The sequence below is a fragment of the Dama dama genome, chromosome 22 (genome assembly GCF_033118175.1).
Source record: "Dama dama isolate Ldn47 chromosome 22, ASM3311817v1, whole genome shotgun sequence".
Lineage (NCBI taxonomy): Eukaryota > Metazoa > Chordata > Mammalia > Artiodactyla > Cervidae > Dama > Dama dama.
Window position 1 is genome coordinate 28,707,306 of NC_083702.1, and position 25,094 is coordinate 28,732,399.

At 42.0% G+C, this 25,094-nt stretch overlaps 1 protein-coding gene across 3 annotated transcripts in view; it reads left to right on the forward strand.

Annotated features, from left to right (window-relative positions):
* The first annotated feature begins 7,140 nt into the window (after positions 1 to 7,140).
* The window catches only part of PLEKHA5 (pleckstrin homology domain containing A5), a 251,906-nt gene continuing 233,952 nt past the window's right edge, over positions 7,141 to 25,094 (forward strand). Inside the window, exons 1-3 of one of the 3 annotated variants that reach the window (XM_061125099.1) lie at positions 7,141 to 7,309; positions 7,463 to 7,542; positions 9,844 to 9,901. In XM_061125099.1, coding sequence (XP_060981082.1) covers positions 7,218 to 7,309; positions 7,463 to 7,542; positions 9,844 to 9,901 — 230 coding nt within the window. In that variant the 5' untranslated portion in view covers positions 7,141 to 7,217. The remainder of the gene's footprint in view (positions 7,310 to 7,462; positions 7,543 to 9,843; positions 9,902 to 25,094) is intronic. The other 2 variants (XM_061125096.1, XM_061125095.1) reach the window with 2 other exon arrangements.

The window sequence follows — 25,094 nt, forward strand, 5'->3', positions numbered from 1 at the left end:
GTAAATATCAGTACCATTATTCATTCATGTAAGCAACATTTATTGAATGTTAGGTGATAAAGATAAATAAATAAAATGTTTTCATTGAGGGAAATAGGATGGAGAAAGAGATGTAGACTATAAGTGCAATTCAGTAGAGAAGGTATGGGAATATGGCAGAAGGAGTAGCTTGTTGACCCAAAGGAATCAAGGATGTTTTCTCTTTTTGGCCACCCCATCAGGCATGCAGGATCCTACTTCCCTGACCAGGGATCGAATCTGTGCCCCTTGCAGTGGAGTGCAGAGTCTTAACCACTGGACTACCAGGGAAATCCCCCAGAGATAGTTTCTTAGTGGAAGTCTTGAGCTAAGACTGTAAACATAAGCAGGAGTTTGTTAGGTAAACAGGGAAGAGGACACTGTAGGGGGAGAAAGGAGCATGTATGGAGACCTGAAAGAGCCTGGCTCAACTAGAGAACAGTAAGCTTGGGCTTCCCTAGGGGCTGAGTGGTAAAGAATTTCCCTGCAATGCAGGGGACACAGGAGGTGCAGGTTCAATCCCTGGGTTGGGAAGATTCCCTGGAGGAGGGTATGGCAACCCACTCCAGTATCCTTGCCTAGAGAATCCCATGGACAGGGGAGCCTGGTGGGCTGTAGTCCATAGGGTGGAAAGAGTTGGAGATGCTGAAGTGACTGAGCACACACCCAGGCAAGTCATGGTGACCAGTGGGTGGGCAGGGCTCAGATCAAGAAGGGCCTCGAATACCACGCAACAGGCTTAGGATTTGTCTTAGATTTTTGAGCCTTGAGAAGATTTTCCGCAAGAAAGAAACATAATCTGGTTTGCATTTTAAAAAATAATCCTTCTTGTAGCAGCAATGAATGCTCATATTAGGACCTGAGACGTGAGGAAGGGGATAGCTTTGTGATTTATTTAATGAATAATTAATACAACTTATTAACTGGTTATGGGAGGATGATTCTGAAGGTTCTGGTGTGGATGTTTGTTTGGGTGCTGGTACCATTCACTGACACAATGGACATGAATTTGAGCAAACTCTAGGAGATAGCGGAGGACAGAGGACCTGGTGTGCTGCAGTCCATGTGGTTGCAAAGAGTTGGACGTGCTTAGTGACTCAACAACAACAACAACAACAACAAATCAGTCAATAAGAGGGGAACACATGGGGTGGGGCAAGTATTTGGAGGAAAATGATTTGTTTGGGAATGTTGAATTTGAGTTCTTGAGGACCACCCAGAAGGGATATTCCAAAAGAAATATGTCTAGAAGGAAATTTGATATATGGTCTAGAACTCAGGAGAGAGGTCTAGGCTGGAAATAAGCTAGGAATTATCATCATATCGGGCGGTGGTTCTAAGACACTCATGTATACAAAAATCACTGAAGTGATAGTTAGATGTGGATTCCTTGGTCTAATCCTCAGAGGTTCTGGTTGAATGGATCTGGGGGAGGCCCAGGAATCAACGCTGAGATAAGCTACCAGGTGACTATGCTGCAGATGGTTTAGAGCAAAGAGCAGGAGAAGAACCACAAGGAAGTGACGTTAAGAAACTCCAAAATGGAAAGTTTCAAGGAGTAGAAGTGGTGACATGTGGATTAAAGAAGGGATATCAAGAAAGCTTGGAGCTGAAAGCATCGACATGACTTGGCAGCCTTCAGGAGGGACCTGGTGACTCAGTAGACACGGTGACGTGGTGTGAGCAGACACCGGCTGCAGTAGGGAGGGAGGGATTACAGGTAAGGAAGAGAGTGAACGAATGGAGCTTGGCTAGGAGGGGAATCCCTTATGGACAGAATTTGAAATTGAACATCGAAACCCTAAAGCTCATCGAAATCGACCAGCCTTAAGCCCTAAGTTTGCCACTTAATGGCTAGGTTACATAATATATTTGTAAAGCCCATATTCTTGTTTATAATACATTAATAATGCCTATGCACAAGTTAAATATGACATTGCATGTGAAAGAACTTTCTAAATTGCTCTTCCAAAGTCTTCTATAATAAACCACCTGAGAAGCAGAAAATCCTAAACAGTTTTATGCAGCAGGCGTCTTACTTGTGTCTGTTCACAGTGACGAAACATCCTCAGCTTCAGCTCCTGGAATGCTCACCCCATGAAAGCAGAGAACTTCAGAGCCAAAGAGAATCATGGGTGACGTACTAAATAGACCAATGCCCTCACTTGACAGATGAGAATCCAGAGGTCTGAGACGGGAATGGAGGTTAAAGGACTTGTTCAAAGTCACACATTGATTCATGGCAAAGTCAGGAAATTCAGCCAGACTCATCACTCACTATATCCAGCCTCTTGCCCGTGCATCATAGAATACTTCTTTTTCCCTGCAGCATGTGGGATCTTCCTCAACCAGAGATCGAACTTGTGCCCCTTGGAGTGGAAGCATGGAGTCTTAACCACTGAAAGTGAAAATGAAAGTGTTTGTCACTCAGTCGTGTTTGACTCTTTGTGACCCTATGGACTGTAGCCCACCAGACTCCTCTGTCCATGGAATTCTCCAGGCAAGAATACTGGAGTGGGCTGCCATTTCTTTTTCCAGGGAATCTTCCCCATCCTGGGATTGAACCCAGTTCTCCTGCATTGCAGGTAGACTCTTTACTGACTGAGCCACCAGAGAAAAGACCAAAATGCAAATGGTGGAGAATTAAAAGAAGTGTTAAAGATTTCCCTGGTGGAAGTCCTTTTACAGCAGAGGAAAAAAAGCAGATGACTGAAGCTTTGATGAATGGGATAAAGGAAGAGGTGTTTAGTTTGAACAAATCCAGAGATTCACAGCTAAGTTCCTTGAAGACATTTTTGATATCCATCCCTGTGAGTCCCAAGTCTCCAAGCAGATGCCAACTTGGCCTAGAACCCCAGCTGTGGTAGATGGATCAGCCAGTAGTAGGGTTACTAGTGCTACTACATATTTCTTTCAATTATCCCGGTTTAGAATTGAAGAGCTCTCCAAAACATCAACATGAAAAGACTGAAGCTTGAGATAAGCCTTGAGGGTTCACAAGACACCCTTAGAAAGCAACTGCTGTGGTTTATTTCTATGGGAAGGGTAGAGATGCTCCTTCTAAACTGTACTTCAATATTTACATCTCTATCTTTCTTTCTAAGCCTCCAAGAGAAGGCAAAGATTTCTGATTCGTCTCACCCAGCTGGTTTCTCATATACAGTAGGGATTCTATAGATGGCCATTGAATGAATGAGGGAAATAATTTCAACTATAACTCTTTGATCAGTTTATTCTTTAACAGGAAAAGAATCTCTAAAACATTGACTTTGAAATATTATTTGCCTTCTTTTAAATCCTCAATTTCCACCTTTTCTCTCTGGATTTTCAATGAACTAATTGCATCCTCTATTTGCCCCTCCTCAGAACTTTTCTTGATATATAGAGGTTATTCTGGTTGCTCAGCTGGTAAAGAATCCACCTGCAATGCAGGAGACCTGGGTTCAATCCCTGGTTTGGGAAGATACCCTGGAGAAAGGAATGGCTACCCACTCCAGTATTCTGGCCTGAAGAATTCCATGGACTTTATAGTCTGTGGGGTTGCAGAGTTAGACACAACTGAGCAATTTTCACTTTCACTTTCCCTGGTGGCTCACAGTAAAGAATCTGCTTGCCAAGGCAGGAGACGCGGGTTTGATACCTGGGAAATCCTATGGACAGAGGAGCTTGGTGGGCTACAGTCCATGAGGTCACAAGAGTCAGACATGACTTAGCAGCTAAACAACAGTTGAGTAATTAAAGGAACTGTTTACTGTTACTCTGTGAATGAATAAAGTAACAAAACATAAAACATAACACAAACATAGTTGGAAATACAACCTAATCAAAGTCACAAACTTTGTTGGTAAATGGAAAGATTGAGGGCAGGAGGAGAAGCGGGTGACAGAGGATGAGATAGTTGGGTGGCATCACTGACTCAATGGACATGAGTTTCAGCAAATTCATGGAGATAGTGAAGGACAGGGAAGCCTGGATTACTGTAGTCCATGGGGTGGCAAAGAGTCAGACATGACTGAGCGACTGAACAATAACAATGTGCATGAATAAGAGACCGTTGTTGATAATAGATAAGAAACTTCTCTCTCTAGAGCCTCTTTGTCCTCTTTCCAGAGCTCAGGCTTTTATCATTTCCATTAAAAGGGGGGAAAATTGATTTGCTGTTTTCTAAGATGTCGATTTGTTCTCTTTTACATATTTTAAGAAACTTTCCTGTGATTTTTCTTGTCACAGTATATATTTTTCTGTTATATTTGAACTGGAAGCTCTTTAGGACAAGGATTGTCCTCTATATATAGACAGAGTGATGTTTACTTTTAGTGCTCAGCACTTTTAAACTTCTTTTCCAGAGAAGCTGCAACAGTCATAGGCTGATACTCCTCAAAAAGGTAGATCATGATGTATGAAATGGAATGGTTTCATAAGACGGAAGTATAAAAAAAAATAAAAAGCAGAGGTTAGATAGGAGTTTAGATCTGAGTCAGTTATTAAAGAGGTATAGAGTGATGAAAAGGGGATGTGTACTGGAAACTAACTCTGCTGGGAGGTCAAAGCTCTGGGAAGAAAATGAAATCCAATAATCATCTGAGAACTGACTCAAGGTTGGGAAGGATTCAGTGATGGAGAAGACATGATTCTTTGCTTCCTACATGTACACACAAATAGAAAGTAAAGCAGACCTGGGTAAGGCAATAAAGCTGCAGAGAAAGGACATTCAAGGAAAATTTAAAGAATATAGCTTTACTCATTAAGGGCGAAAATTATCCAGAGTGCCTCACATTCTAATGTACGAAGCTGCTTTTAATTACTTCCCTGAAGCCACGGGGACTATTACTTTTCCAAATCAGGAGCATTTTATATACGCCTCATTTTTTTATATTGTCATTAACTTTATTTACTGCCTTTCCTAAATTTTGAGACATAGGGAATTGTATATAAGATTTTAGGTTACTACTTAAGCACTGCAAATGTGATTTTGTAAGATACACATTTTTATAAGTGAATCTCTATCACTTTTTGAAATATGCCTTGCATTCATGAATCTTGTAAATCAAAGATTCACATGTAAAATGAACTCTCCATACAACCTATGGTCAACTTAATGACTTCTCAGCAGTATGAAGTCAAAAAGTCAAATGATACTACTGTACTAACAGGTATTAGATTTCTAAAGCTATTATTATGATATTAAAGACTCACTTTAGATTTTTCAGTATATAATGATAGCACGATATAAAGTCAATACCTCTTGATTTTCTTGCTATGTTACAGCCTGTGACCACTGATGGTAATGTAGAACATTTCCTGCTAGTTATTCATTGATTAAAAAAAAAAAACAACCTCATTTTTCCAGAGACTGGGCAGGAGATAAGATGTCAAGAAGTAATGAAATGAAAGAGGAGAATGCAAAGGAACTGAAAAGAGAGAAACATTAAAGTGATGTTATTTTTTTTCCCCTGTGTATGCAGATGGACAGCAAAATTATAGCAGTAATTGCAGACTCCTTTTCACCAAAGACAGAATGGCCTTGGGGAATTAGAGGATGAGAGATAAAAGTCCAATGAAACTGCATTTTCATCCAGGCTCCATCTTAGTGGCTGGATCTTGCTTTGGCCAAGGTCATTTACCCTTTTCCTGCCTTAGTTTCTCTAACTGTTGAAAAAGATTTGCCTCTTTGAGCATTAGGGAATGTGAGTAAGATAATTCTTCAGAGGTCCCCAAAATTGGTCAGAAAAAGGTGCTATGAGAATACTAAGTATTATTATTATTGAGCTGTGTACTCCTGTTGGCATGAGCCATCTTGCTGCAAAGACACAGAAGCAATTCCAAGTGTGGCTGAGCATCAGAGACAATAAGAGGAGGCCAGTGCTCTTAACTGGCCTTAAGGGAGATCTTAGTTGCAAAGAAATCTGCCATTCTCTGGTTAAAAAACAAAACAAAACAATATCAACAAAAAAGGGTGGGCGGGCAGAGGAAAGGTGGGACTTAAGTATAGCAGTGTGATTATACAAATGGACTTTTGAAATTTAACAGTCAGTTAAAATACAGGCTTTGTCACTTAGTATTACGACCTTGGGGGCTACCCATGTGGCGCGGTGTAAAGAATCCACCTGCCAATGCAGGAGACGCCAGTTTGATCCCTGGGTTGGGAAGATCCCCTAGAGTAGGAAATGGCAATCCACTCCAGTATTCTTGCCTGGAGAATTTCATGGACAGAGGAGCCTGGTGGGCTGCAGTCCATGGGGACGCTTGGGCAAGTTTCTTCAAACTTTATTTTTCCCATCTGTAAAATGGGGATTATAGTACTATCCACAGGACTTAAAAAACGTACACGGTTTCGAAGGCTCTGTACAGTTAGCTAATATTATAATTTATAGGAGATAGGAGGAAGTAGAAATTCAGGTTGGTAAATAACTGACTTTTTTAAAAAGTAAGGGAAAAAGACAAGCTTGTATTTCACAAAACGTTAAAAGATTTAAGGGGTCCAGGAAGAGGCAAACTTGTTGTGTCGAGTCTGAATTCACTCTTATTTGTGGGTCCGTGGCAACTTGTCAAACCGTTGCTATCTGGCACACAAAACACAAACAGGAAAAACCTTCCGTGTGCTTGAATAAAAACGGCCTTCCTTTTTAAAGCGATATATATATATATACACACACACACATATGTATATATTTTTTTCTTTTTTTAGGGAAAAATCTTAGATCCCCAATAGCTCTTATAAAACAAAGCTCAGAAGCTGTGTTTCTGTTGTTTTAGAGAGAGAGCAATCAGGGGCATTCAGATTACGCTCTCTTTGAATCGCGCTTGGGGCTGGGAAGCCTTAGGCAAAGCCCCGGGGGCAGAACGCCTTTTTTTTTTTTTTTAAATCGATCCCGGAACCTTCGCTCGGGCGGCGGGGGCGCGGGAGGGAGGGGTCTGGCCGCGGGGCGCGGCGCCGCTCGCCCATCCCCCGAGCGCGCGGCGGGGCGGCCGGCCGGCGGCCGCGGAGGATGCGGAGGGGCGGCGGCGCGGGCCCGACCCAGCCCGGGCGGCGGGGCGGGCGCCGCCCGAGGGGGTAGGGCGCGCGCGGGGGCGCGCCGGGCCGGGGAGGCGCGCTCCGGCCGCGCTCGCTCTGCTCGTTCGCTGGCTCGCTCCCTCCTCCCTCGGCAGCCGCGGCGGCAGCAGGAGAAGGCGGCGGCGGCGGCGGCTGGGGATCAGACATGGCGGCGGATCTGAACCTGGAGTGGATCTGCTCCCTGCCCCGCTCCTGGACTTACGGGATCACCAGGGGCGGCCGCGTCTTCTTCATCAAGTAAAGGACCGGGGCCGGCGCGGGGGGCCCGGAGGGGGGCGGGAGGCTGGCCACCGCGGGACAGCGCGGCGGGTCGGTGCCGCTCCGGCCCCCTCGGCTCCCCACGGCGCCCCCACTCACGCCCCGTCTCGGCTTCTCTCCTCCCCCCTGCAGCGAGGAGGCGAAGAGCACCACCTGGCTGCACCCCGTCACCGGCGAGGCCGTGGTCACCGGGCACCGGCGGCAGAGCACAGGTAACGCCGGAGCCCGGCCGGGCCCGAGAGGAGTTGGGCTCCGCCGGGAGGAGGCGGCAGAGCCCCGGCCGCCCGCCTCCCTGCCTCGCTACCTGCCCCGAGCCGCCGTCCCCCGGGAGGCGGCGAGGTGGGGCGGAGGCCGGCGGGGGCGGCCGCAGGTAGAGGGGGCCGGGGGGGGGCCCGCCGGGGGACTTCCCTCGAGTCTCCGGACGCCCCTCTCCTCCGCCTCGGATCGCCGCCAGCCCGCGGCGCCCTCTGCCCCATCCCAAACTGCTCACCCTCCGCCCCCCACCCCCGTAGGGTGGCCCAGTCCCCTCTCCCGGGAAAGCTGGGACCCTGAGTAGTTCCTCCCGCGGCCACTCCTGAGTCCTCCTGCCGCCCCCCGGCCCCCTTGCCACCTTTTAGGAAGTCCTTTCCCTCTCCCATCGTGCAGCCCCGGGATCCTGCCTCCCGTCCGCCGGGAGAACGTATCCACAACCTCCCGGGCGGCTTGGCTTCCTCCTCCGAGGTGGGGCTCGGGGGTTAGGTGGCTGATGGAGGAGGTGGGGAGTTCGGGGGGTGCTGCGATCGTTCCCCGCGCCGGAGCGGCTGGGGAAATCTGGGCTCTTCCCCTCGTGCAGCCGGGGCCGGAGGAGGCATTTGCAGCTGCAGTTGCCCGCCAGCCCGATTCAAAGTCCCCGGCGGCAGCACCGAGGTCGCACACGCCGCCCGGAGCCGGTGGGCGTGCTGGGGGTGGGGGTAGGGGCGTCCCGCGTGCGGGCCTGGGTCCCCGATTGGAAGGGGTCGCCGGGGAACCAGCTCGGTGCCTGGGTGCCTTGGGGAGCTGGTTTGAAGGCTGCCTGTGAGCTGAGCTGGAGAAGAGCAGATTGGAGCTTTGGGGCTGCTCTGGCTTTCTTTTGTCAGTCTGTGTACATTCTTGAAACTTGTTTGCCTTTGAAACGTAACATGTGTTCCTCTTCCTGGCCTGCCTCTGTTACTGGTGATTGGAAAGGCTTGAGAACAGTTTGGGTGGAAGGTGAGGCCGGCTTCAGAAAAGCTCTGTAGAGCTAGTCGTCCGGAATATTTCCTCTCCAACTCCGAGGTTCTCTCTTAAAGTTGCCAGGTTATTGAACAAGCCTGTCTCCTGTATTAAATGCTGGAGTTCAGCACAGTGACTAATATCCCCAAATTTGCAAAAAGGTGGAGGAGGAAAGAGAAAGCTGGTGTAGCAAGCATGATGAGGTTCCATTTTTAAGGCATTTCTGACTAATTCGCCGTCATATTTCTTAACTCCTCAGTGTCCTCTTGGACTGAAATGTACATTTTGGTGTTTGGCATACATACAGTGAACTTCAATGGCCTCTTTGCGTTATGGATAGTAACAGGTTTGTGCCACAAAAGACAACGTGGTGTTTAGGTTATGTAGCCTCATCGTCTGGTGGAATTGGTCCATGATTATTTTGTCTATGTGAAATACATATTTTTATCGTATTTACTCCCCAGGTTTGATAACATTCACATGTCAGAAAAATTTTATTCTGTGATTTCAGGTTAATTTGATTTTTGAGAGATGATCTTGATTTTTTTTTTTTTTTTTTCTGGTTTGGTTTATTTTGCTTTGATTTTGCACACACATCAGTGGTTTTTTATTTCAGTGGTATCATGATTAAATCCAAGCCACTGGTCGTTTGTAAGTAATTTGCAAGCACAGAATGTTACCATCTTTCACCTGCATTCTTGCCAGGTTTATGACTTGAAACTTCACATCTCTGAAAGCCAGGTCTGTAGGAACACACATGTATAAAGCATGTGATGTCAGATTTCATTCCCCTTAATTAAATACTTAGGAAGTTCTCTCTCATCACTGACACTTCCGGATGGATTCACTTATGTAGCTGAAAGGTGTGGTCTTAAATAGACTCAACATCCTTAGGAAGAAGTGGGTGTTACCTTTTATGCACAGCCTTTTTCTTTGGTTTTGGGGGGTATTTTGGCCTGCTGTTCATGGGTATTTACTTGGGATTAGAAGACATCCCTTGGCTTTTTTTCCTCTCCACTCTGATCAAAGTGTATAATTCTGCTAGATAATCTCTAATGTGGTTGATAGTTTTCTGGTAGCATTACATATGAATTGTCATTTCCCAAAAATGATGATGTATCTACTATGAATCTTACTACCAGTCTAATGCTTTTTTTTTGGGGTGGGATTAGAAACTTAATAGATGAAAATCACTGATCGTGAAAAGAAATAATTAAAATGGTTTGAAACTTACTATGCTGTTCTGTTGAAGTAATACTGATTGTGAAATACATGTTTTTTAGATTTGCCAACTGGCTGGGAAGAAGCATATACTTTTGAAGGTGCAAGATACTATATAAAGTGAGTCTTTTTAATTATGATTTTTTTCCCTTGGTAATTCAGATTTTGTGATTAACCTTTGGTTGTATGTTGGGGTACAATCATGATTTCTTAAGGTTTATTATATATTTTTGATTTTATGCTTCATGAGTGTTGGAATTTGAGGTAAAAGACAACACTCAGTTTTCTTACGTTATTTGCCTGGGCATTCATTGATTTAGCAGTTAGATCATTTATGGCTACAGTTATATTTTTGGCGCTTCTATATATATTCTTGAGTGATTTAGTAGTTTGTCTTTAGCTTGTTACCTTTATTCTTTTTAAGTGAATTCTATTCATGTGTATTTTGACCAGAGCTATTAATAAGTAGTGAAAGTGATGTAAAGCTAGGTTACAGTTTGATGGATAGTGACAGGGCTGAAAGTAAAAACAAATAAGGAATATTTCACAAACATCTGTGGGAGCATTGTTTGTAATTTGCCTCAGTTTATGTAAATAGAGCTGAGTTTCAAAGTTTCATATCTAAATGTTTTACTGCATTTGTGTTTGAATAAAAGGCTTTCAGTAGCACGTAAAGACAAATGACCAGTCCTAATCTTTAAATTAATTTTATAGAATATTGAAATAGTTTCTGTTAACTGTTAACTTGACAGTGCTTGAAGACAGATGCACCAGTTTGAGGTCAACATTATGTAGAAAAAATTTTTTATCTTTCAGGGGAACATAAAGGTGGTTTTATCTTAGAAACTGTTTACTTAAGAGCTTGTTTTAAAATTTTTTGTTTCATTTTAAGGAACTGAGGCTTGAAGGAGAATACTTAACTATGAAATTTGGTTGAGATGTCATTGGCTTATTAATAATAACAGATACCTAGCTTAAGGTACCTCTGCTTCGTCCAGCCCAATAAGGCATTTTACTGAGTGCCATTTTAAAGATGATGCCATACCTCATTAAATTATAATTATCTACATGGCTTAAACATCTTTTTTAGAATGACTTTTTTATAAAATATTAAGGGAAACATACAGATATTAGCTATGCTGTAGAAATGGAGAAAGCAGAATGAAGATACAGGAATGGAGAACAGTTTCATGATGTGGTCCTTCCCTGGATATGTTTGATTTGCATCTTTTATTTGGAGATTGTGCTATGCATCATTAGATGGCCTAAAAAACAAAGGCATGAGTAAAGTGCAGAGTCACCAACTGTTTTCTTTAGAGTTCTTTTTCATCCTGAATTAAAGTGAGTTTGTATTGTCATGAAAGGGATTCTTCTTTTTTTTTTTTTGGACAAAATATTGATATTTCCGAAGACAGCTTTTTTTGGATGGAGTTCGTTTATTTGTATCCAGTATAATTTTAACCGCTGTACATTAAGCCTTGCTGATCTTACAGAATAGGAGTAACACTATATTCTCAATATTATTTAAATTTTGGTGGATGTATTCATCCTTAGATGAATGTTTATTTGGCAGTGCAAAAAATTACTCTGTGCAGGCCAAATATGTATTTTTAATTTAGAACTAAGCTGTTAGAAAAGACCGAGTTTTCTTTTGTTTCACTAGCCCTTTTGATTAGAGTTTCTTTTATGTTGACTTAAACAAATTAGAATCTTGTTTGTGTCATGCCTAAGTTTCTCAGGCACATAAGGACCGCATTCAGAAAGGTGTAATAATTTGACTTTAATTCTACATGTATTTTTAAGCTAGTCGGTTTTCATCATGTGTATTGGTAGACAGCCAATCGTTGTGTCCAAAGGTAGCAATAAAGAATTTACTTTAGGAAGGTAATTTGTTCTAAAGTTGAGCACGTTTTAGAAATATACATTCATTAAACCTCTAAACTTCTTTTAAGTAGAAGCTTAAAACAACCATTGAGAAATACGTGATTTGCTGAATGTTAGGTGCTACTGTTTTTCCTTTCTGGGTTGTATCAGAAGACTAATTTCTTTTAAATCAGTTAAATCTCTAATGTGGGCTGTCATTTCCTCAAAACCTTTTACCTTCTTGTGTTGTTATGAGCAATTAGGGGTGCTTGATTATTGTCGTGTACTAGGGGCACTGCTCATATCTGAAACTTCACAGTTTGCAGAGTGCTTTTGCACATGTTAGCATGTCTGAATCTCATTTTAATTGTGGTTGTCGTCAGAAGAACTCTTTTCCTTGTCACACCACATAATAAAACAACAGAAACATGCCTTTGGAACTTAGGAGTCTGCAAAGACAGCAAGATGAGAAACAGCCGGGATGTGAACTATATTTAGAATGTTCAGAGTAGGAGAAAGGATAGGAGTTTGCCGTAGGAAAGTGATGGCTGTTGGTGGATGTATTTTTCACTGTGGGTTCTATGTTAGATGAAGAAAGGAGGTTATTGACCAGATTATAGTATAAAGAGGTGATGGAGTGAGCAGGGTGGGTTTTGTTCACAAGAGAAGATGAAAGGCAGATAAAAGACCCATTGATCATCTTGTTATTCCTAATCCTGTGTTCCTGGGAGGCTCCCAGAGCAAGAAGGGAGACCAAGAACTGGAGTTGTTTCTACTTTAATTACCACGTGAAGTACATTTAACTCTCAAATTCTCTTCAGAATAAATGGTGGTGGTGGTGGTTCAGAATGGCAGATGGCCAAGAAGAATTTATCTTTGGATTGTATCGATGCTTTAATGTCCACACCTGCATTCCTGTGGGCAGTAAGAAGAGCAGAAGGAAGGTGGGACTGTGGCCTTGACCCTCTAAGACAGTGGAGCTCAGTCTTCACATCTTTAAATTAGGCGGGCTGGAAAGGGCGACTTCTCGGTTCCAGCCAACTTTCACATTTCTTTGAATTTTATATGGTTCTGGCAATTTACAGTTTTCTACAGAATAATGCACTCAGAGTGCCAAAGAAGAGATAGTTTGGGAAATGTGGAAAGTTACTTAGCTTTCAGATCCTGCTTAACTATTTAATCTCTGTCTTTAAGCTGTATGTAGATAACCATAGATAAGTCTAAGTGGAGCCAAAGCTGTGTGTCTTCCCTCTTTTTCTGTTGCCACAGTGGGAGAGTTGTGTGTGTACGGTTGAGAGCGCTCACTAATGTCAACAGAGGGGCGGATCAGAGTTAAGAGTTGTATAGATTTGAGCTGGATAATCAGTTTACTGTACACAATTTTTGAAATTGGTTCTTTCATGAAAGTTTACAGTTAGGAAACAGAATATAAAGAGAAGGTATTTTACTTTAAATCACTTTGGCCAGAAAAATGTTAGAATTTGAAAATTAATTCTTTATTGTAACAATAAATATTTAGGTTTATTTTTTGATGAAGAAAGTTTGCCTTAAGCTAGCCAGCCTCTAAATTATTTTATTGCATGTGTGTGTAAATACATATACACAGAGTCTGAATTTGATTATTGTTTCCATATTGCTTTTTAACAGTTAATTCATGCTTTTTATTTTTGGGAAAGAATGCTGAAAGTTGCTGGTGATTTTTATAATTTATGAAGTACAGCTTTAAATATTCAAATAACTCCGCTTAAAGTGCAGAAGATAGTCATGTATTTGAAGGTTATAAAGCTTTCTGCTTACTCCTTGAAAATATTACTTAATGACTCTGTAATGACAGGTCATGGTAGCTTAAAATGTATGTGTCATTGACTGTTACTTTGTGCTTCAAAGCTTTAAGATGGTTAATTTAAAGTGCTAAGTAAATCTTAAAACAATGTTCTCTGAATAGTGAGCAACTTTGTTCTAGTTATCTAGAGGTCATTGTCTTATGTGACAGGTTTGGGGATCAAAAAATGTCTTTGCAGGGTCATAGAGTAGTATGTAAATTTTGTGAGGTTATATTTTCATATTGCTTTTTTCCTTGATTTTAAATTTAAAGTTCTGAAAATTGAACTTAGATATGCAAATAGAGCAGTGTTTGATTTTTTTTGACTAATGAAGTTTCATTTCAGTATCTGCTATAGTTGGATCTAATGTGTGCTTAGAATTTCAAACTAATCTGCAGTGAGGGGAATTCTAGTATGAAATAGCCATTTAAAGTTGCAAGTGAGAAGAAAATCTGTTTCTTCATAGATTATCACAACTCAAACTATGAGTGAAGACAGGGAACATAGCTGCCATGAGAATGTGAGAATATATTGCAGTGTGTTTGATATTTAAAATTGTTTGGTATGGCCCTACTATAATATTCTAATTGGGTGTGGCAACATCATGTTACAGAACAATTCATGGACATTGTACATCTTTTCCATATCCATAACAGTATTTGGAATGAGTAATCCTTCTGTGTATGAAGCACTTTATGCTAATTTGTTAGGTACAGCATAACAATGAACTTTGGTTTCAACCTTCAACTGTGGTATAGAGAAAAGCATGTGGAGTATTAAAGGGAGATGGTGTGGGGACCATGGACTCCTAGTGTGAGGCACTTCAACACAGCATTCGATGAATTTAATACTCAAAGTAGCCTTTTTTTACCTTTCCCCTCTCCTCCCCATGCACCCTTTTTCATGACGAAACTGAAGCTTAAAGAGGTTAAAGGCCTGTTGTAGGTCTTATAGCTTCACTATTAGTCACTATCATTCAAATTGAGGTCTCTGGGCTAAGACTCTTTTAGACCTAAAAATACAGAGCACTATAAACAGATCTATGGTATGTGTCCCTCCATAAATAGATTGCTTGGAAATAGAGATCATTTCAAAGAAACAAGTACAGTGGATAGGTTAGTATGTGTGTGCTCACTCGCTCAGTTATGTCCAACTCTTTGCGATTCTATGGACTGTAGCCCACCAATCTCCTCTGCCCATGGGCTTTTCCAGGCAAGAATACTGAAGTTGGGTTGCCATTTCCTTCTTCAGGGGATCTTCCTGACTCAGGATCGAACCTGCATCTCCTGTGTGGGCAGGCGGATTCCACTCAGCCACCTGGGAAGCCCCCTAGGTTAGTAGGTAGGTTAGGAGGCACATGAAAGCTCGTTTAACCCCTCAAAACCTATTGACCAGTATTTTTTTAATAGAATCTCAGAATTTGGTCATTTCTTTACATCCATTCGAGAGTGCTGATGCTGGGCACTATTCTAGGTATTTGGTGACTCCGCTGAGGTTTTCCTGGAGCATACAGTCTTACTAGGAAAAATAGACATGGAAACAAAAAATGAGATTTCCCTGGTGGTCCAGTGGTTAAGAACTCTCCAGTCAGTGAAAGGACACATGCAGGTTCGATCCCTGGTCCGGGAAGATTTGACACGCCTTGGGGCAACTAAGGCCGTGCTCCCCAACAGGAGAAGCCCCTGCAACGAGAAGCCCGTGCACTGCAACTAGAGTACCTCCTACTCACCGCAACTAGAGAAAGCCTGCACAGCAGGAAGACCCAGTGCAGTTGGGTTGTTTGAAAAAACTGGAGCACATTTTAAAATGGCATCCTCATAAAGGAAAAGCAGAGTGTTTTGTGACAGATTAGGAAAGTTTCCCATAAATGTTTCAGTGATAAAGTGTATTTAGGGTTTCAAGAGTGGGATAAGAATTTTATCATGGGATATCAGTCCTTTTTAGTCCCAGGACCATTGCTCAGGACCAGGCCTGCTCAGCGTCTTCTTGTAGTGCCTGCATATAGCTTAATGCCAGCATCTGGTGAGCCCCTGGTAAGTGGTGTCTGTGCTGATCCTGCTGGCCTCCAGCCTCCAGAGGAGTTCATTGGGGTAGGACCAGAGGGGTCCCCACAGTGCAAGTCACTGCATTTGGAGAGCCCCTTCGGGATTTCTCAAGTGATTTCCCCTTTGTGGGGATGGATCTCTTTCTTGGTTTGTATTTCTGATTGTCAAAGCTGGTGTAGTTTAGGAAGGATGAAGGAAAGGGGAGTAGGGAAGGCACTGGTTGGAAGCGTCAAGGAATCGGAGGCCACAGAAACTGGTAGGATGTAAACATTCCTGTTTAGGTATCTCTGTCTGTCCTACAAAGACAAGGGGTTTCTCAGCGCTTGTGGGCAAATACTCTCTCCTGGGACTTTTTCTCTTTTCTATAAAGATATGTATAAGTTGGGGTTAAATGATGAAAAGTGACATGTATAGCTATTAGCAAATTGGAGTTCATATAAAAGTGATGCTGGTTGTCACTCAAATGGCATCCTAAGAAGTCAGAGAAGGAAGAAGAAACTTACTTAGGGCCAGGTTGACGGGGAAAGGCGTGAAGGAAGAGGCAGGAGTTGAGTTAGGCCTTCATGGCATGGCTGGAATTCACATGTACACCAAATACCTAGAATAGTGCCCAGCACCAGCATTCTCGAGTGGATGTAAAGAAATGACCAAATTCCGAGATTCTATTAAAGAAATACTGGTCAATAGGTTTTGAGGGGTTGAATAGTGATGAATAGTGATAACTACCCTGCTGGTAGGTGGTTAGAAAAAATGCTAGGATAATGGGAAGTCAGACTAGGAATTCTGTTTGGAGCTATATTGTGTCTGGTCTTTGAATGTAAGGCTGAGATTTTCATTTCTAGGCAAGCCACTGCAGGTGGGGTTTTTTTTTTTTTTTTTTTGGTATAGCATTAATACTGTAGGTGAAGGTTTTAAGAGAGATTTTAATGCAGGCAGCATGGCTTAGAGAGGGGCAAAACGTGGAATGGAGGGGTCCCTTTCTGGGTCTGTGGCTGTAATCTGGGAGTTAGTGCTGGAAGGAAGTTGGTAGCAGCGGGAATGGAAAGAAAGGAGGCCATTGATCAAAGTTATTAAAGAGGAGTTGACAGGACTTGGGAGTCTTGGTGAGCTGGGAGGTTGTCAGAGAAAGAGAGGTCAAAAGTTACTTAAAGGCCTTTGTGTCTGAGTGGCTACAAGAATGATTGGGACCCTTGACCAGAATAAGGGGGTTGGTGGTTGGGGGGAGCTCTAGGTAGAGGTGTTAATGATGGTTTGCTTTTTGAGCTGCTTACCTCAAAAAGGACATCACATTTTAGGTGGCTAAAATCTAGCCTTTCCAAAGGACTCCCAACATTATTTTCTATTCCCCCTCATGAATAAGAAACACACCCTCTACCCCTTAAAATGTTGTCTCAGCTGCTTTATCTCCAAATAATATATGTAGATCCAAGCCAGCACTGTTATATTCCTTCATCCAATAACTCATTCAGCAAATACTTAGCGAGCACTGTGTGCTGAACACTTTAGGTTTTATGAATGAAACAGACATGGACCTTGCTCTTATAGAGCTTATAGTTAAATTAGTGGGAGAGACAGTGGTAACATAATCACAAATGTACAGCCATAGACTGATAAACGTTATGACGTGTGCATGATGCTTTGAGCAGATGTATTGTGAGGAATTGGCCTAGTATGGAAGAGGCCTTTCTCACAAACGTAAGGAGTAAACCTTGAAGCTCAGCTGTGAAACCCCACAGAGTGATCAGAACAGAGCAGCACAAGTCACCTGAGAGATGAAGAATTAATAGCATCTGGGCTTGAGATTGGACTGTGACCTGAGTAACAGTGTTGTTGTAGCCAATGAAAGACTTGGGGTAGGGTCGATGTGAAGTGGAATTTAGGAAAAAGGAGAAACACTGCAACAGAAGTTACCCTGTGCTGTCTACTGGAGAGCAAGGCTAAGCTGACTGTGATTAATTATGAGTTTAACTATTATTTCAGTCCCAGGGGCACGGTCTTCCAGTTACCTAGTCATTCACCAACACATTGTTTCTTCCAATTCTTCAGTACATTTTGAACTCATAATTACATGCCTTAGTGAATAGGACACATCATTAAACAAAATATACCCCCCAAACTCTACCCTTCTGGGGAGTGGGATGGTGGGGGAGGGAATATCAGACAAAGAAAATATAACCTTGATAAATAAGTTTTGCGGTATGTAAGCATATATAAGTGCTGTAAGAAAAAAAAAATTAGAGCTAGATGTGGAGGATCAGGAGAAGAGTGTAGAAGAATGGATGTGGGAAAAAAAAACCAGTGCAGTCAGGTTGTGTGGGGCCTCATTGGTTGGTGTAATTGGCTGTTAACATGGGGTGATGTGGGCCTGTCGCAGGTCTGAGCAGAGGAAAAGTGTGGTCTGATTTCGCCCTTTGAAAGGGTCAGTCTGACTGTTGTGTTAGATGAGACTTTGGGGAGACTTAGTGGAGCCCCTCCAACATAAGTTCTGCCCCTTGTCAGATTCTCTCCTTATATTTCTTTTTAACACTTAACAGGATTATGATGAAATACTTACTCCTATAACCACCATATTTCTTTTAAGCTCCCAGTAGTTATCAGTACCACTGATTTAATAATAACAGCTTTTCAGGGGGGAGAGAGAGAGATAACCATATTAAATAAACCCTTTTATCCTTATTTCAGAAGTAGTACATTGAAAAACCACATTTTAAAATCAAGCCAATGCTTGGTTAATACCTGTTTGCCTATATACACTCATGGTAGGTAGCCTTCAGGAAAAGCAGCTTGTTTATAGCTATATTTTCCATCCCTCAGCTTAAACCTTTCTCATAATACTTCCTCAATAAATATTTCTTGGTGAGTTTTGATGATGACAGTGATCTTAATTCCATGCTATTCAAAAGCCTTATAATGTGGCTCTTTGTGAAATTTAAATATCCTCATTATATGACCGTCTGTCTATCCCAGTATGAATTAGGAAATCGGTTGTTTCTTGGGTGTGGCTTATGTGATTTTCCTCCAAGACACAGGTAGGATCTGCTCAGAAGCCCAGCTGAGGGACCAGAACCAGGATGAAGCCAAGATAATGCAGGGACCTGTGAGGCTTGTTGGGAAATGGACCTTGGCAGTGACCATGCTGTTTCCACTTAGAAATGTTGACAGTTCAACCTACTGTGATTTGGAGAACGGGGGAAATACTGGAGTCTGTGCTATCAGGAGTAGTATGAGTAAAGCAGGTAGAGTCCACTTAGAGACTGAACTCAGTGGATCCTAGGAAGGCCAGAAAGAAGTAGAAGGTGGGCCTCATGAGGTGTAGGTCACACATGTGTCAGAGTCACCTGGGGAAGTCCTTGGTTCTTTAGAAGTACCTCCTGGCTACTTGGGAATTATTCTTTGAAATGGCCAGTAATTCCAGAAGCACTAAGAGGACCCCTCTAGACCAGGGGTCCCCTGTTAGGAACTGGGCTGCACGGCGGGAGGTGAGAGGCAGGCCAACCAGCGAAGCTTCATCTGTATTTACAGGTGCTCCCCATTGCTTGCATTACCACCTTGAGCTCCATCACCTGTCCATGGTGGCATTAGAGTCTTTCAGGAGCGTGAACCCAACCTGAGCTCGACTTATCCCGAAACCATCCCCCCTGTCCCTGTCCATGGGAAAACTGTCTTCCGCAAAACCTGTGTCTGGTACCAAAAAGGTTGGGGAGCGCTCCTCTAGGCTGTTAACTCTTCGGAGGCAGAGACTGTGTCATAATCGTTTCCGGCATCCGACACATAATAGGCAGTGAGATATTTGAAATGAAGACCTATTACAGATGGTAGGAAAAGGAAATCTGAACATCCCAGGACATTTTCCTGCTTCTCATTTGTCACCAGGTTAGGATTCATCCTGTTGCAATTGTCAGTGACCCAAAGCCGACTATTATAAGCGAAAGCCAGCTCTTCTCGCATGTTAATTCAGGAGTGACACAAATGAGTCCTTCAAGGCCCTTTCGTACCCACCTTTTTTCACTTGAGAAAGCTTTTCTCCACTTAACCAGGAAATTGGCTGCCCACAGCCCCAGATTACATTCTTTCAGCTGTTTAAATCAAAAGATAAGGTTTCTTCTCTGTTCCCCAATAAAAAATCTTAGGGACTTTGACTGTCTTGTATCCCATGCCCACTGCTAGAGTGAAGACTGGTCCTCTGGTCTTCAGTCATTTTCTGTCCTTAGCTGAAGCTGAGATTATAATACTATCAGCCAGCCTTCCGAGGAGCTGTGCGATAAGAGAGGAAGGCCAGGTTCACGCGGGAAGTCGGGGTGTGAAAGGCTGCATGATCAGAGACTACCCCTCCTCCCTGGTATACAGGGCACAGTGCTAAAGGCCAGGAAGGCCATGAACTTGGGCATCTGCAGGCTTCTAAGAAGTGATAGGATCAGTGATTGCAAGGCCGCTTTCTGCCTTCCGATGAAGAGGGAGTAGCTGAAGATGCACACAGGGTGATTCAGGCCTGGACCTGGGAGAACGGAGAGCAAGTGTTAAATTCTGAGGATGAAGCCATAGAAACCAATCCGGTCCTGGCTGCCTTGAGCAAGGGGGATTGAGGAAACCAACTTGGATTTAGTACAAGTGGTAGTACAGTCTCACTGTGGTCAAAACCCCACCCTGCTGGAGCGCACCAGGGATTCCCTCTGGTTCTGAAGTCACTGGCCACTCATAATTCCCACACAGTGTCAGTCCTTGAGTAATGCTACCCAAACTTGCTTACTATATACATCCCATGGGTGTTCTACACATTCTTTCCCTCCATCCCTTCCAAGTGACTAAGATTCTTTACACATGTTATTTCTTTGGGATAGATATGGTCCTCAAAAGAGAATTTGCCTCTGAGATGAAACATTGCTTTAGTCTTCATATTTGAGTTAATTCCATCGGCTTTTGCTGAATTTGATTGAAGGTGTGTATAATACCCATTTTATTAAATGTTTACAATAAAGCTGTTCAACCTAAAATTTAAAACTCAGTCAAATGGGACAGTATGGCCCAGTCTTCAGAAAACACAAGGAATTACTCCTTGCTCATTTTCCATAGTACAGCGCAATGGTGCAAGGAAAGTAACATGTTAAACCTAGTGTCAGTTTTTTTCTCTGAAAATTCATCTGTGGTACTACATTTACTTTGAAAAATCTGTTCTACCACAGAATATAGATGCATCTAATAATGATGGCATTTAAAAAAATTTAGTAAAGAAATGTCAGAGAATGATTCCAAATCCATCTTAAGTGTGTGCGCTTTTTTTTCCAACCTGTTTTATAATGTTAAGTGTTTCTTTCTGATTATAGAAGTAATGCATTTTTATTATAGAACATTTGGAAAAAAAACCGAAAAGTATAAAAGAGAAAATAAAAATCACCCAGTCCCATTATGCAGAGAGAATTTCTATTAATATTTCAGCACATATGCATAAATATTTTTAAAGATTTGGGTCTTATTGCTAATACTGTGTTGAATGCTGTTTTCATTAAGGTTATATTGTGTATCCTCATGTCATTATATATTTATTCATTTGAAGATTTTTTATTAATTGAAGTCTGTCTTATGAATGTATAATAGTTTAATCATCTTATTTTTATATGGCTATGAGGCTTCCTTGGTGGCTCAGTGGTAAAGAATCCGCCTGCCAATGCAGAAGACTCAGGTTCGATTCCTGGGTTGGGAAGATCCCCTGGAGAAGGAAATGGCAACCCACTCCAATATTCTTGCCTGGAGAGTCCCATGGACAGAGGAGCCTGGAGGGCTACAGTCCTTGGGTTCTCAAAAGAGTCGGGCATGACTTAGCAACTAAACAGCTGCTTCCAACTTTTTGCTGTGAGAAAAATCTTATGTAATACTCTTACATGCATGTTTGTTTCCTAGACTTGGAATTATTGGGGTAGGGTATGAACTCTTGGGGGCTTCCCTGGTAGCTCAGTTGGTAAAGAATCCACCTACAATGCAGGAGACCCCGGTTCGATTCCTGGGTCCGGAAGATCTGCTGGAGAAGGGATCGGCTACCCACTCCAGTGTTCTTGGGCTTCCCTTGTGGCTCAGCTGGTAAAGAGTCTGCCTGCAATATGAGAGACCTGGGTTCGATCCCTGGGTTGGGAAGATCCCCTGGAAAGGGAAAGGCTACCCACTCCAGTATTCTGGCCTGGAGAATTCCATGGACTGTATAGTCCATGGGATCCCAAAGAGTTGGATGTGATTGAGTGCCTTTCACTTCACTCACTCATGAGCTTTTTAAAAGGTTCATTACTTAACATTTTGCCCAGTTACCCTCTAGGAGATTTGTACAAAGTTATGATCTCCCTTTGTACATGAGAATGTATAAAAGTGCCCCTGTTTCTCCACACCTACAATAAATACTCTGATTGGATAGGTGAAATTTGAAGGTATTTCTTGAAGAATTTGATGGAAAATCTGTGTGGGTTATTAGCAGTTCTGATAGTTTGGAACAAGAATTATCTTCCAGTTACCTGTTGTTACATAACTGACTATCCTAAAACTTTGTAGCTAAAAACAGCAATGATTTATAATTTCCCACCTTTCTTTGGGTTGACTGGGCTCAGTGAGGCTGTTCTTCTGTTTCCTGGGCTGTCATTGAGGTTACTCATACAGATACATTCAGCTGGAACTTGGTGGTGGCTGGAATTTCCAAATGTCTTCTTGTGGCCTCTCATCTCTTAGTGGTCTACCTTGAGTTGCTTGATAACAAGTCAGCTGGGCTTCTAAGAGGCAATATTCCAAGAAGACAAGCCACTGGATATAAGCATTTATGTAATAAAACCTATGCTTGTTTTATGCCTGCTCATGTCCTGTTGGTCAGAGCAAGTCACATTACCAAGGCCAAACTCAAAAGTGGGAGAGAACTATACAAGCCTCTGAATACAAGGAGATGTGGTTCATCGCAGACTGTTGATGTAATGAACTACCAGAGATAGTAAATAATTTTCGAGTAGCATTGCAGTTCTAACTGATTAGCAGTAGTACTTTGGAGCACTGTATTCAGAAGAATTTGGAGAGTAACTTCTGGATCAGTAGGAAAGTATATTATGACAAGTTGATGTTTGCAAGTGCTTAGGTGAGGATGTTGGTATAGAGGTGTATTTACTGTCTTTAATATCTACAAATTTATGTAATAAAATTATAAACCTTAAAATGAAAAGCAATTCAAGAGCTTGCATGTAGGCCCAAATATTTTTAAAACATGGGAGCACTTGAGTAAATTGAGTCTTAAGCGTTTGTTCATCCTGGGTTCACACAATTAATACAACTGAAGTATAAGATGTCAATTATTGGTATCTTGTGCTAGATTAATTTGCAAAATATCCATATTTTACACCAGGACTGCTCTTTCCCATTGCTGAGTGAAAAAACTGTAGCAGAGTTCATCGATGAGGAGCAAGTACCCATATTAGTGATTACAATGGTGTCCAAGGTCATATGTGTCGGTGGGTGGATGGCTAGATGGACAGATAATCTCACATATATATGTATTTGCATTGTGAGTTTTTTTGCAGTGTGGTTTTAAGTGCTTGACTGACTTGTGAACTTGACCTTTGGATTAACTTATATGATTTAGCTGGTATTATCAGTGGCAATATTTAAGAGTAGTCACTATAACCTATGTATTCCCAGGGAGACTTATAGGAAAATGTTACTGTTGCTTTTGATACAGTAATGTAGCGTCCCCCTCACCCCATACTCGACTTCCCAGAGGAGGTTTTGTGTATCGGTAGTTTGGTGTTTGTCCTGCTCCCCTTTCTTTGCATACCTATCCAGGCGTACATTCATTTGTTTATTTTTATCAAGATGAACTTGTCCTATGTGTATGAGTCTTTGACTTTTCCTTTTTATTTAATATCTTAGATCACTTCATATTAATAGAAGTCAAAACCATTCTTTCAGTAGCTACAAGACATTCATTAATTATTTAGCTGTACCCATCCCTATTGTTGGACATGTAGTGTTTTTCCATTTCCCCCCCCTCAGTTTCTAAAACCGTTGTTGTGAACATATTTATACATAAACTTTATGGTCATATGAAAATATTCCTATAAAACAGATGTGGAAATTGCTGAGTTAGGTTGTATATGTATTTTAGCTTTTGATAAATGTGGTAAAACCCTGCTAAACACCATAAATAGTATCTGAAAATATTGAAATGTGTAATTATAAGATAAATGAGAAGCAGTGTTGTTCATTAAGTTCGTGGAGTTACATGCAAAAAATAAGAAAGTGGTAGAAAGTGACACATTGTGCAAAGCTGCGTAATGAATCTGAACGCCCCAGATGATAACGGCGCATCACTCCCTACATTCCTTTTGGAATTGGAGTTGGACCAACTATTGGAGCTCTTTGACAGTCACATTCAGATTGGTTTATGGCTTTACTCTTTGTGGTTAGGCCAACTTCCAAAAACTCTTCACCATTTTATCCTTGCATCATGCATTATATAGGATTATTATCTCCTGTATCCTTGCCAGTACTTGGAGTTACCAGACTAAAGTTTTGAGGGAATCTAGTGGACAAAAGTGATATCTTGTTTGAATTTGCATGTTCTTGGTTTTGGCCACGCTTGTCATCTTTCCCACTGTTTGTCTCCTGTTTGAGTCTCTTCTACAGATTGATTCTTCCATATATTTTCTCTATTCTTCTCTTGCTATTTTCCTTAATGATTTATGTCATTTATACTTATTTGTATTTTTGATGTCAGAGCCAGTTAGCTTAATAGAACTCTCCAAAATAGTTTTGTTGTGCACCTTGGTAAGTAAAAAAAAAAAATTTGGTTGTATTCTCTCATTATATGTCTATTGATTTACAGATTATATACATGTATTGTCGTCAGTCTGTGTCTTACAACTTAGTAAAGCTTATTTTTTCCTTACTTTCTTGTGTCTTAAAAATAAGTGTAAATAGGGGTGCTAACCTGTCGACAGCTCAATGGAGAGAGTCCAGTGTGCATTCACCTAGAAATTTAGGAGTTCTCCATGATACATGATGTAGGCCTATTATAGGCCTGTTAAATTGGCCAGGAGGAGATGCTTTTTATCCTGTGACCACGGTGTGCATATCTGTAAGCCTCTGGCCGCTGAGTGTTCTGGTGAAGTGGAAAGTGGCCAAGGGTCAGACCTTGGCTCTGTTAACCTCTGTTAAGCACACAGCTTGGAGAGGATTGCTTATTCCCACTAAGAACCAGTTTCTTGGAGAGGGTAATTCTTGTCTTGCCTTCTTTATAGGCTTATGATGTGAGTGAATATGTGAACAAACTTGGAAATACTGTAAACCATTGTGTACATATGAAATACATGGATTTTTGTTTTGCAAGGCCATAACGTTTCATATCTAAGATGGCACATTTCTGGATCATTTATGCTGGAAAACAGTTGAAAATCCTGGCCTACTAATAATGGTTCAGAAATATTTTTTTAAAAAAGTAATCTTTCTGGTTGCACTGCACGGCATGGGGGGATCTTAGCTCCCTAACCAGGGATTGAACTCCTGCCTACCACTTTGGAAACACAGTCTTAACCTCTGGACTGCCAGGGTTATCCCCAGAAATAT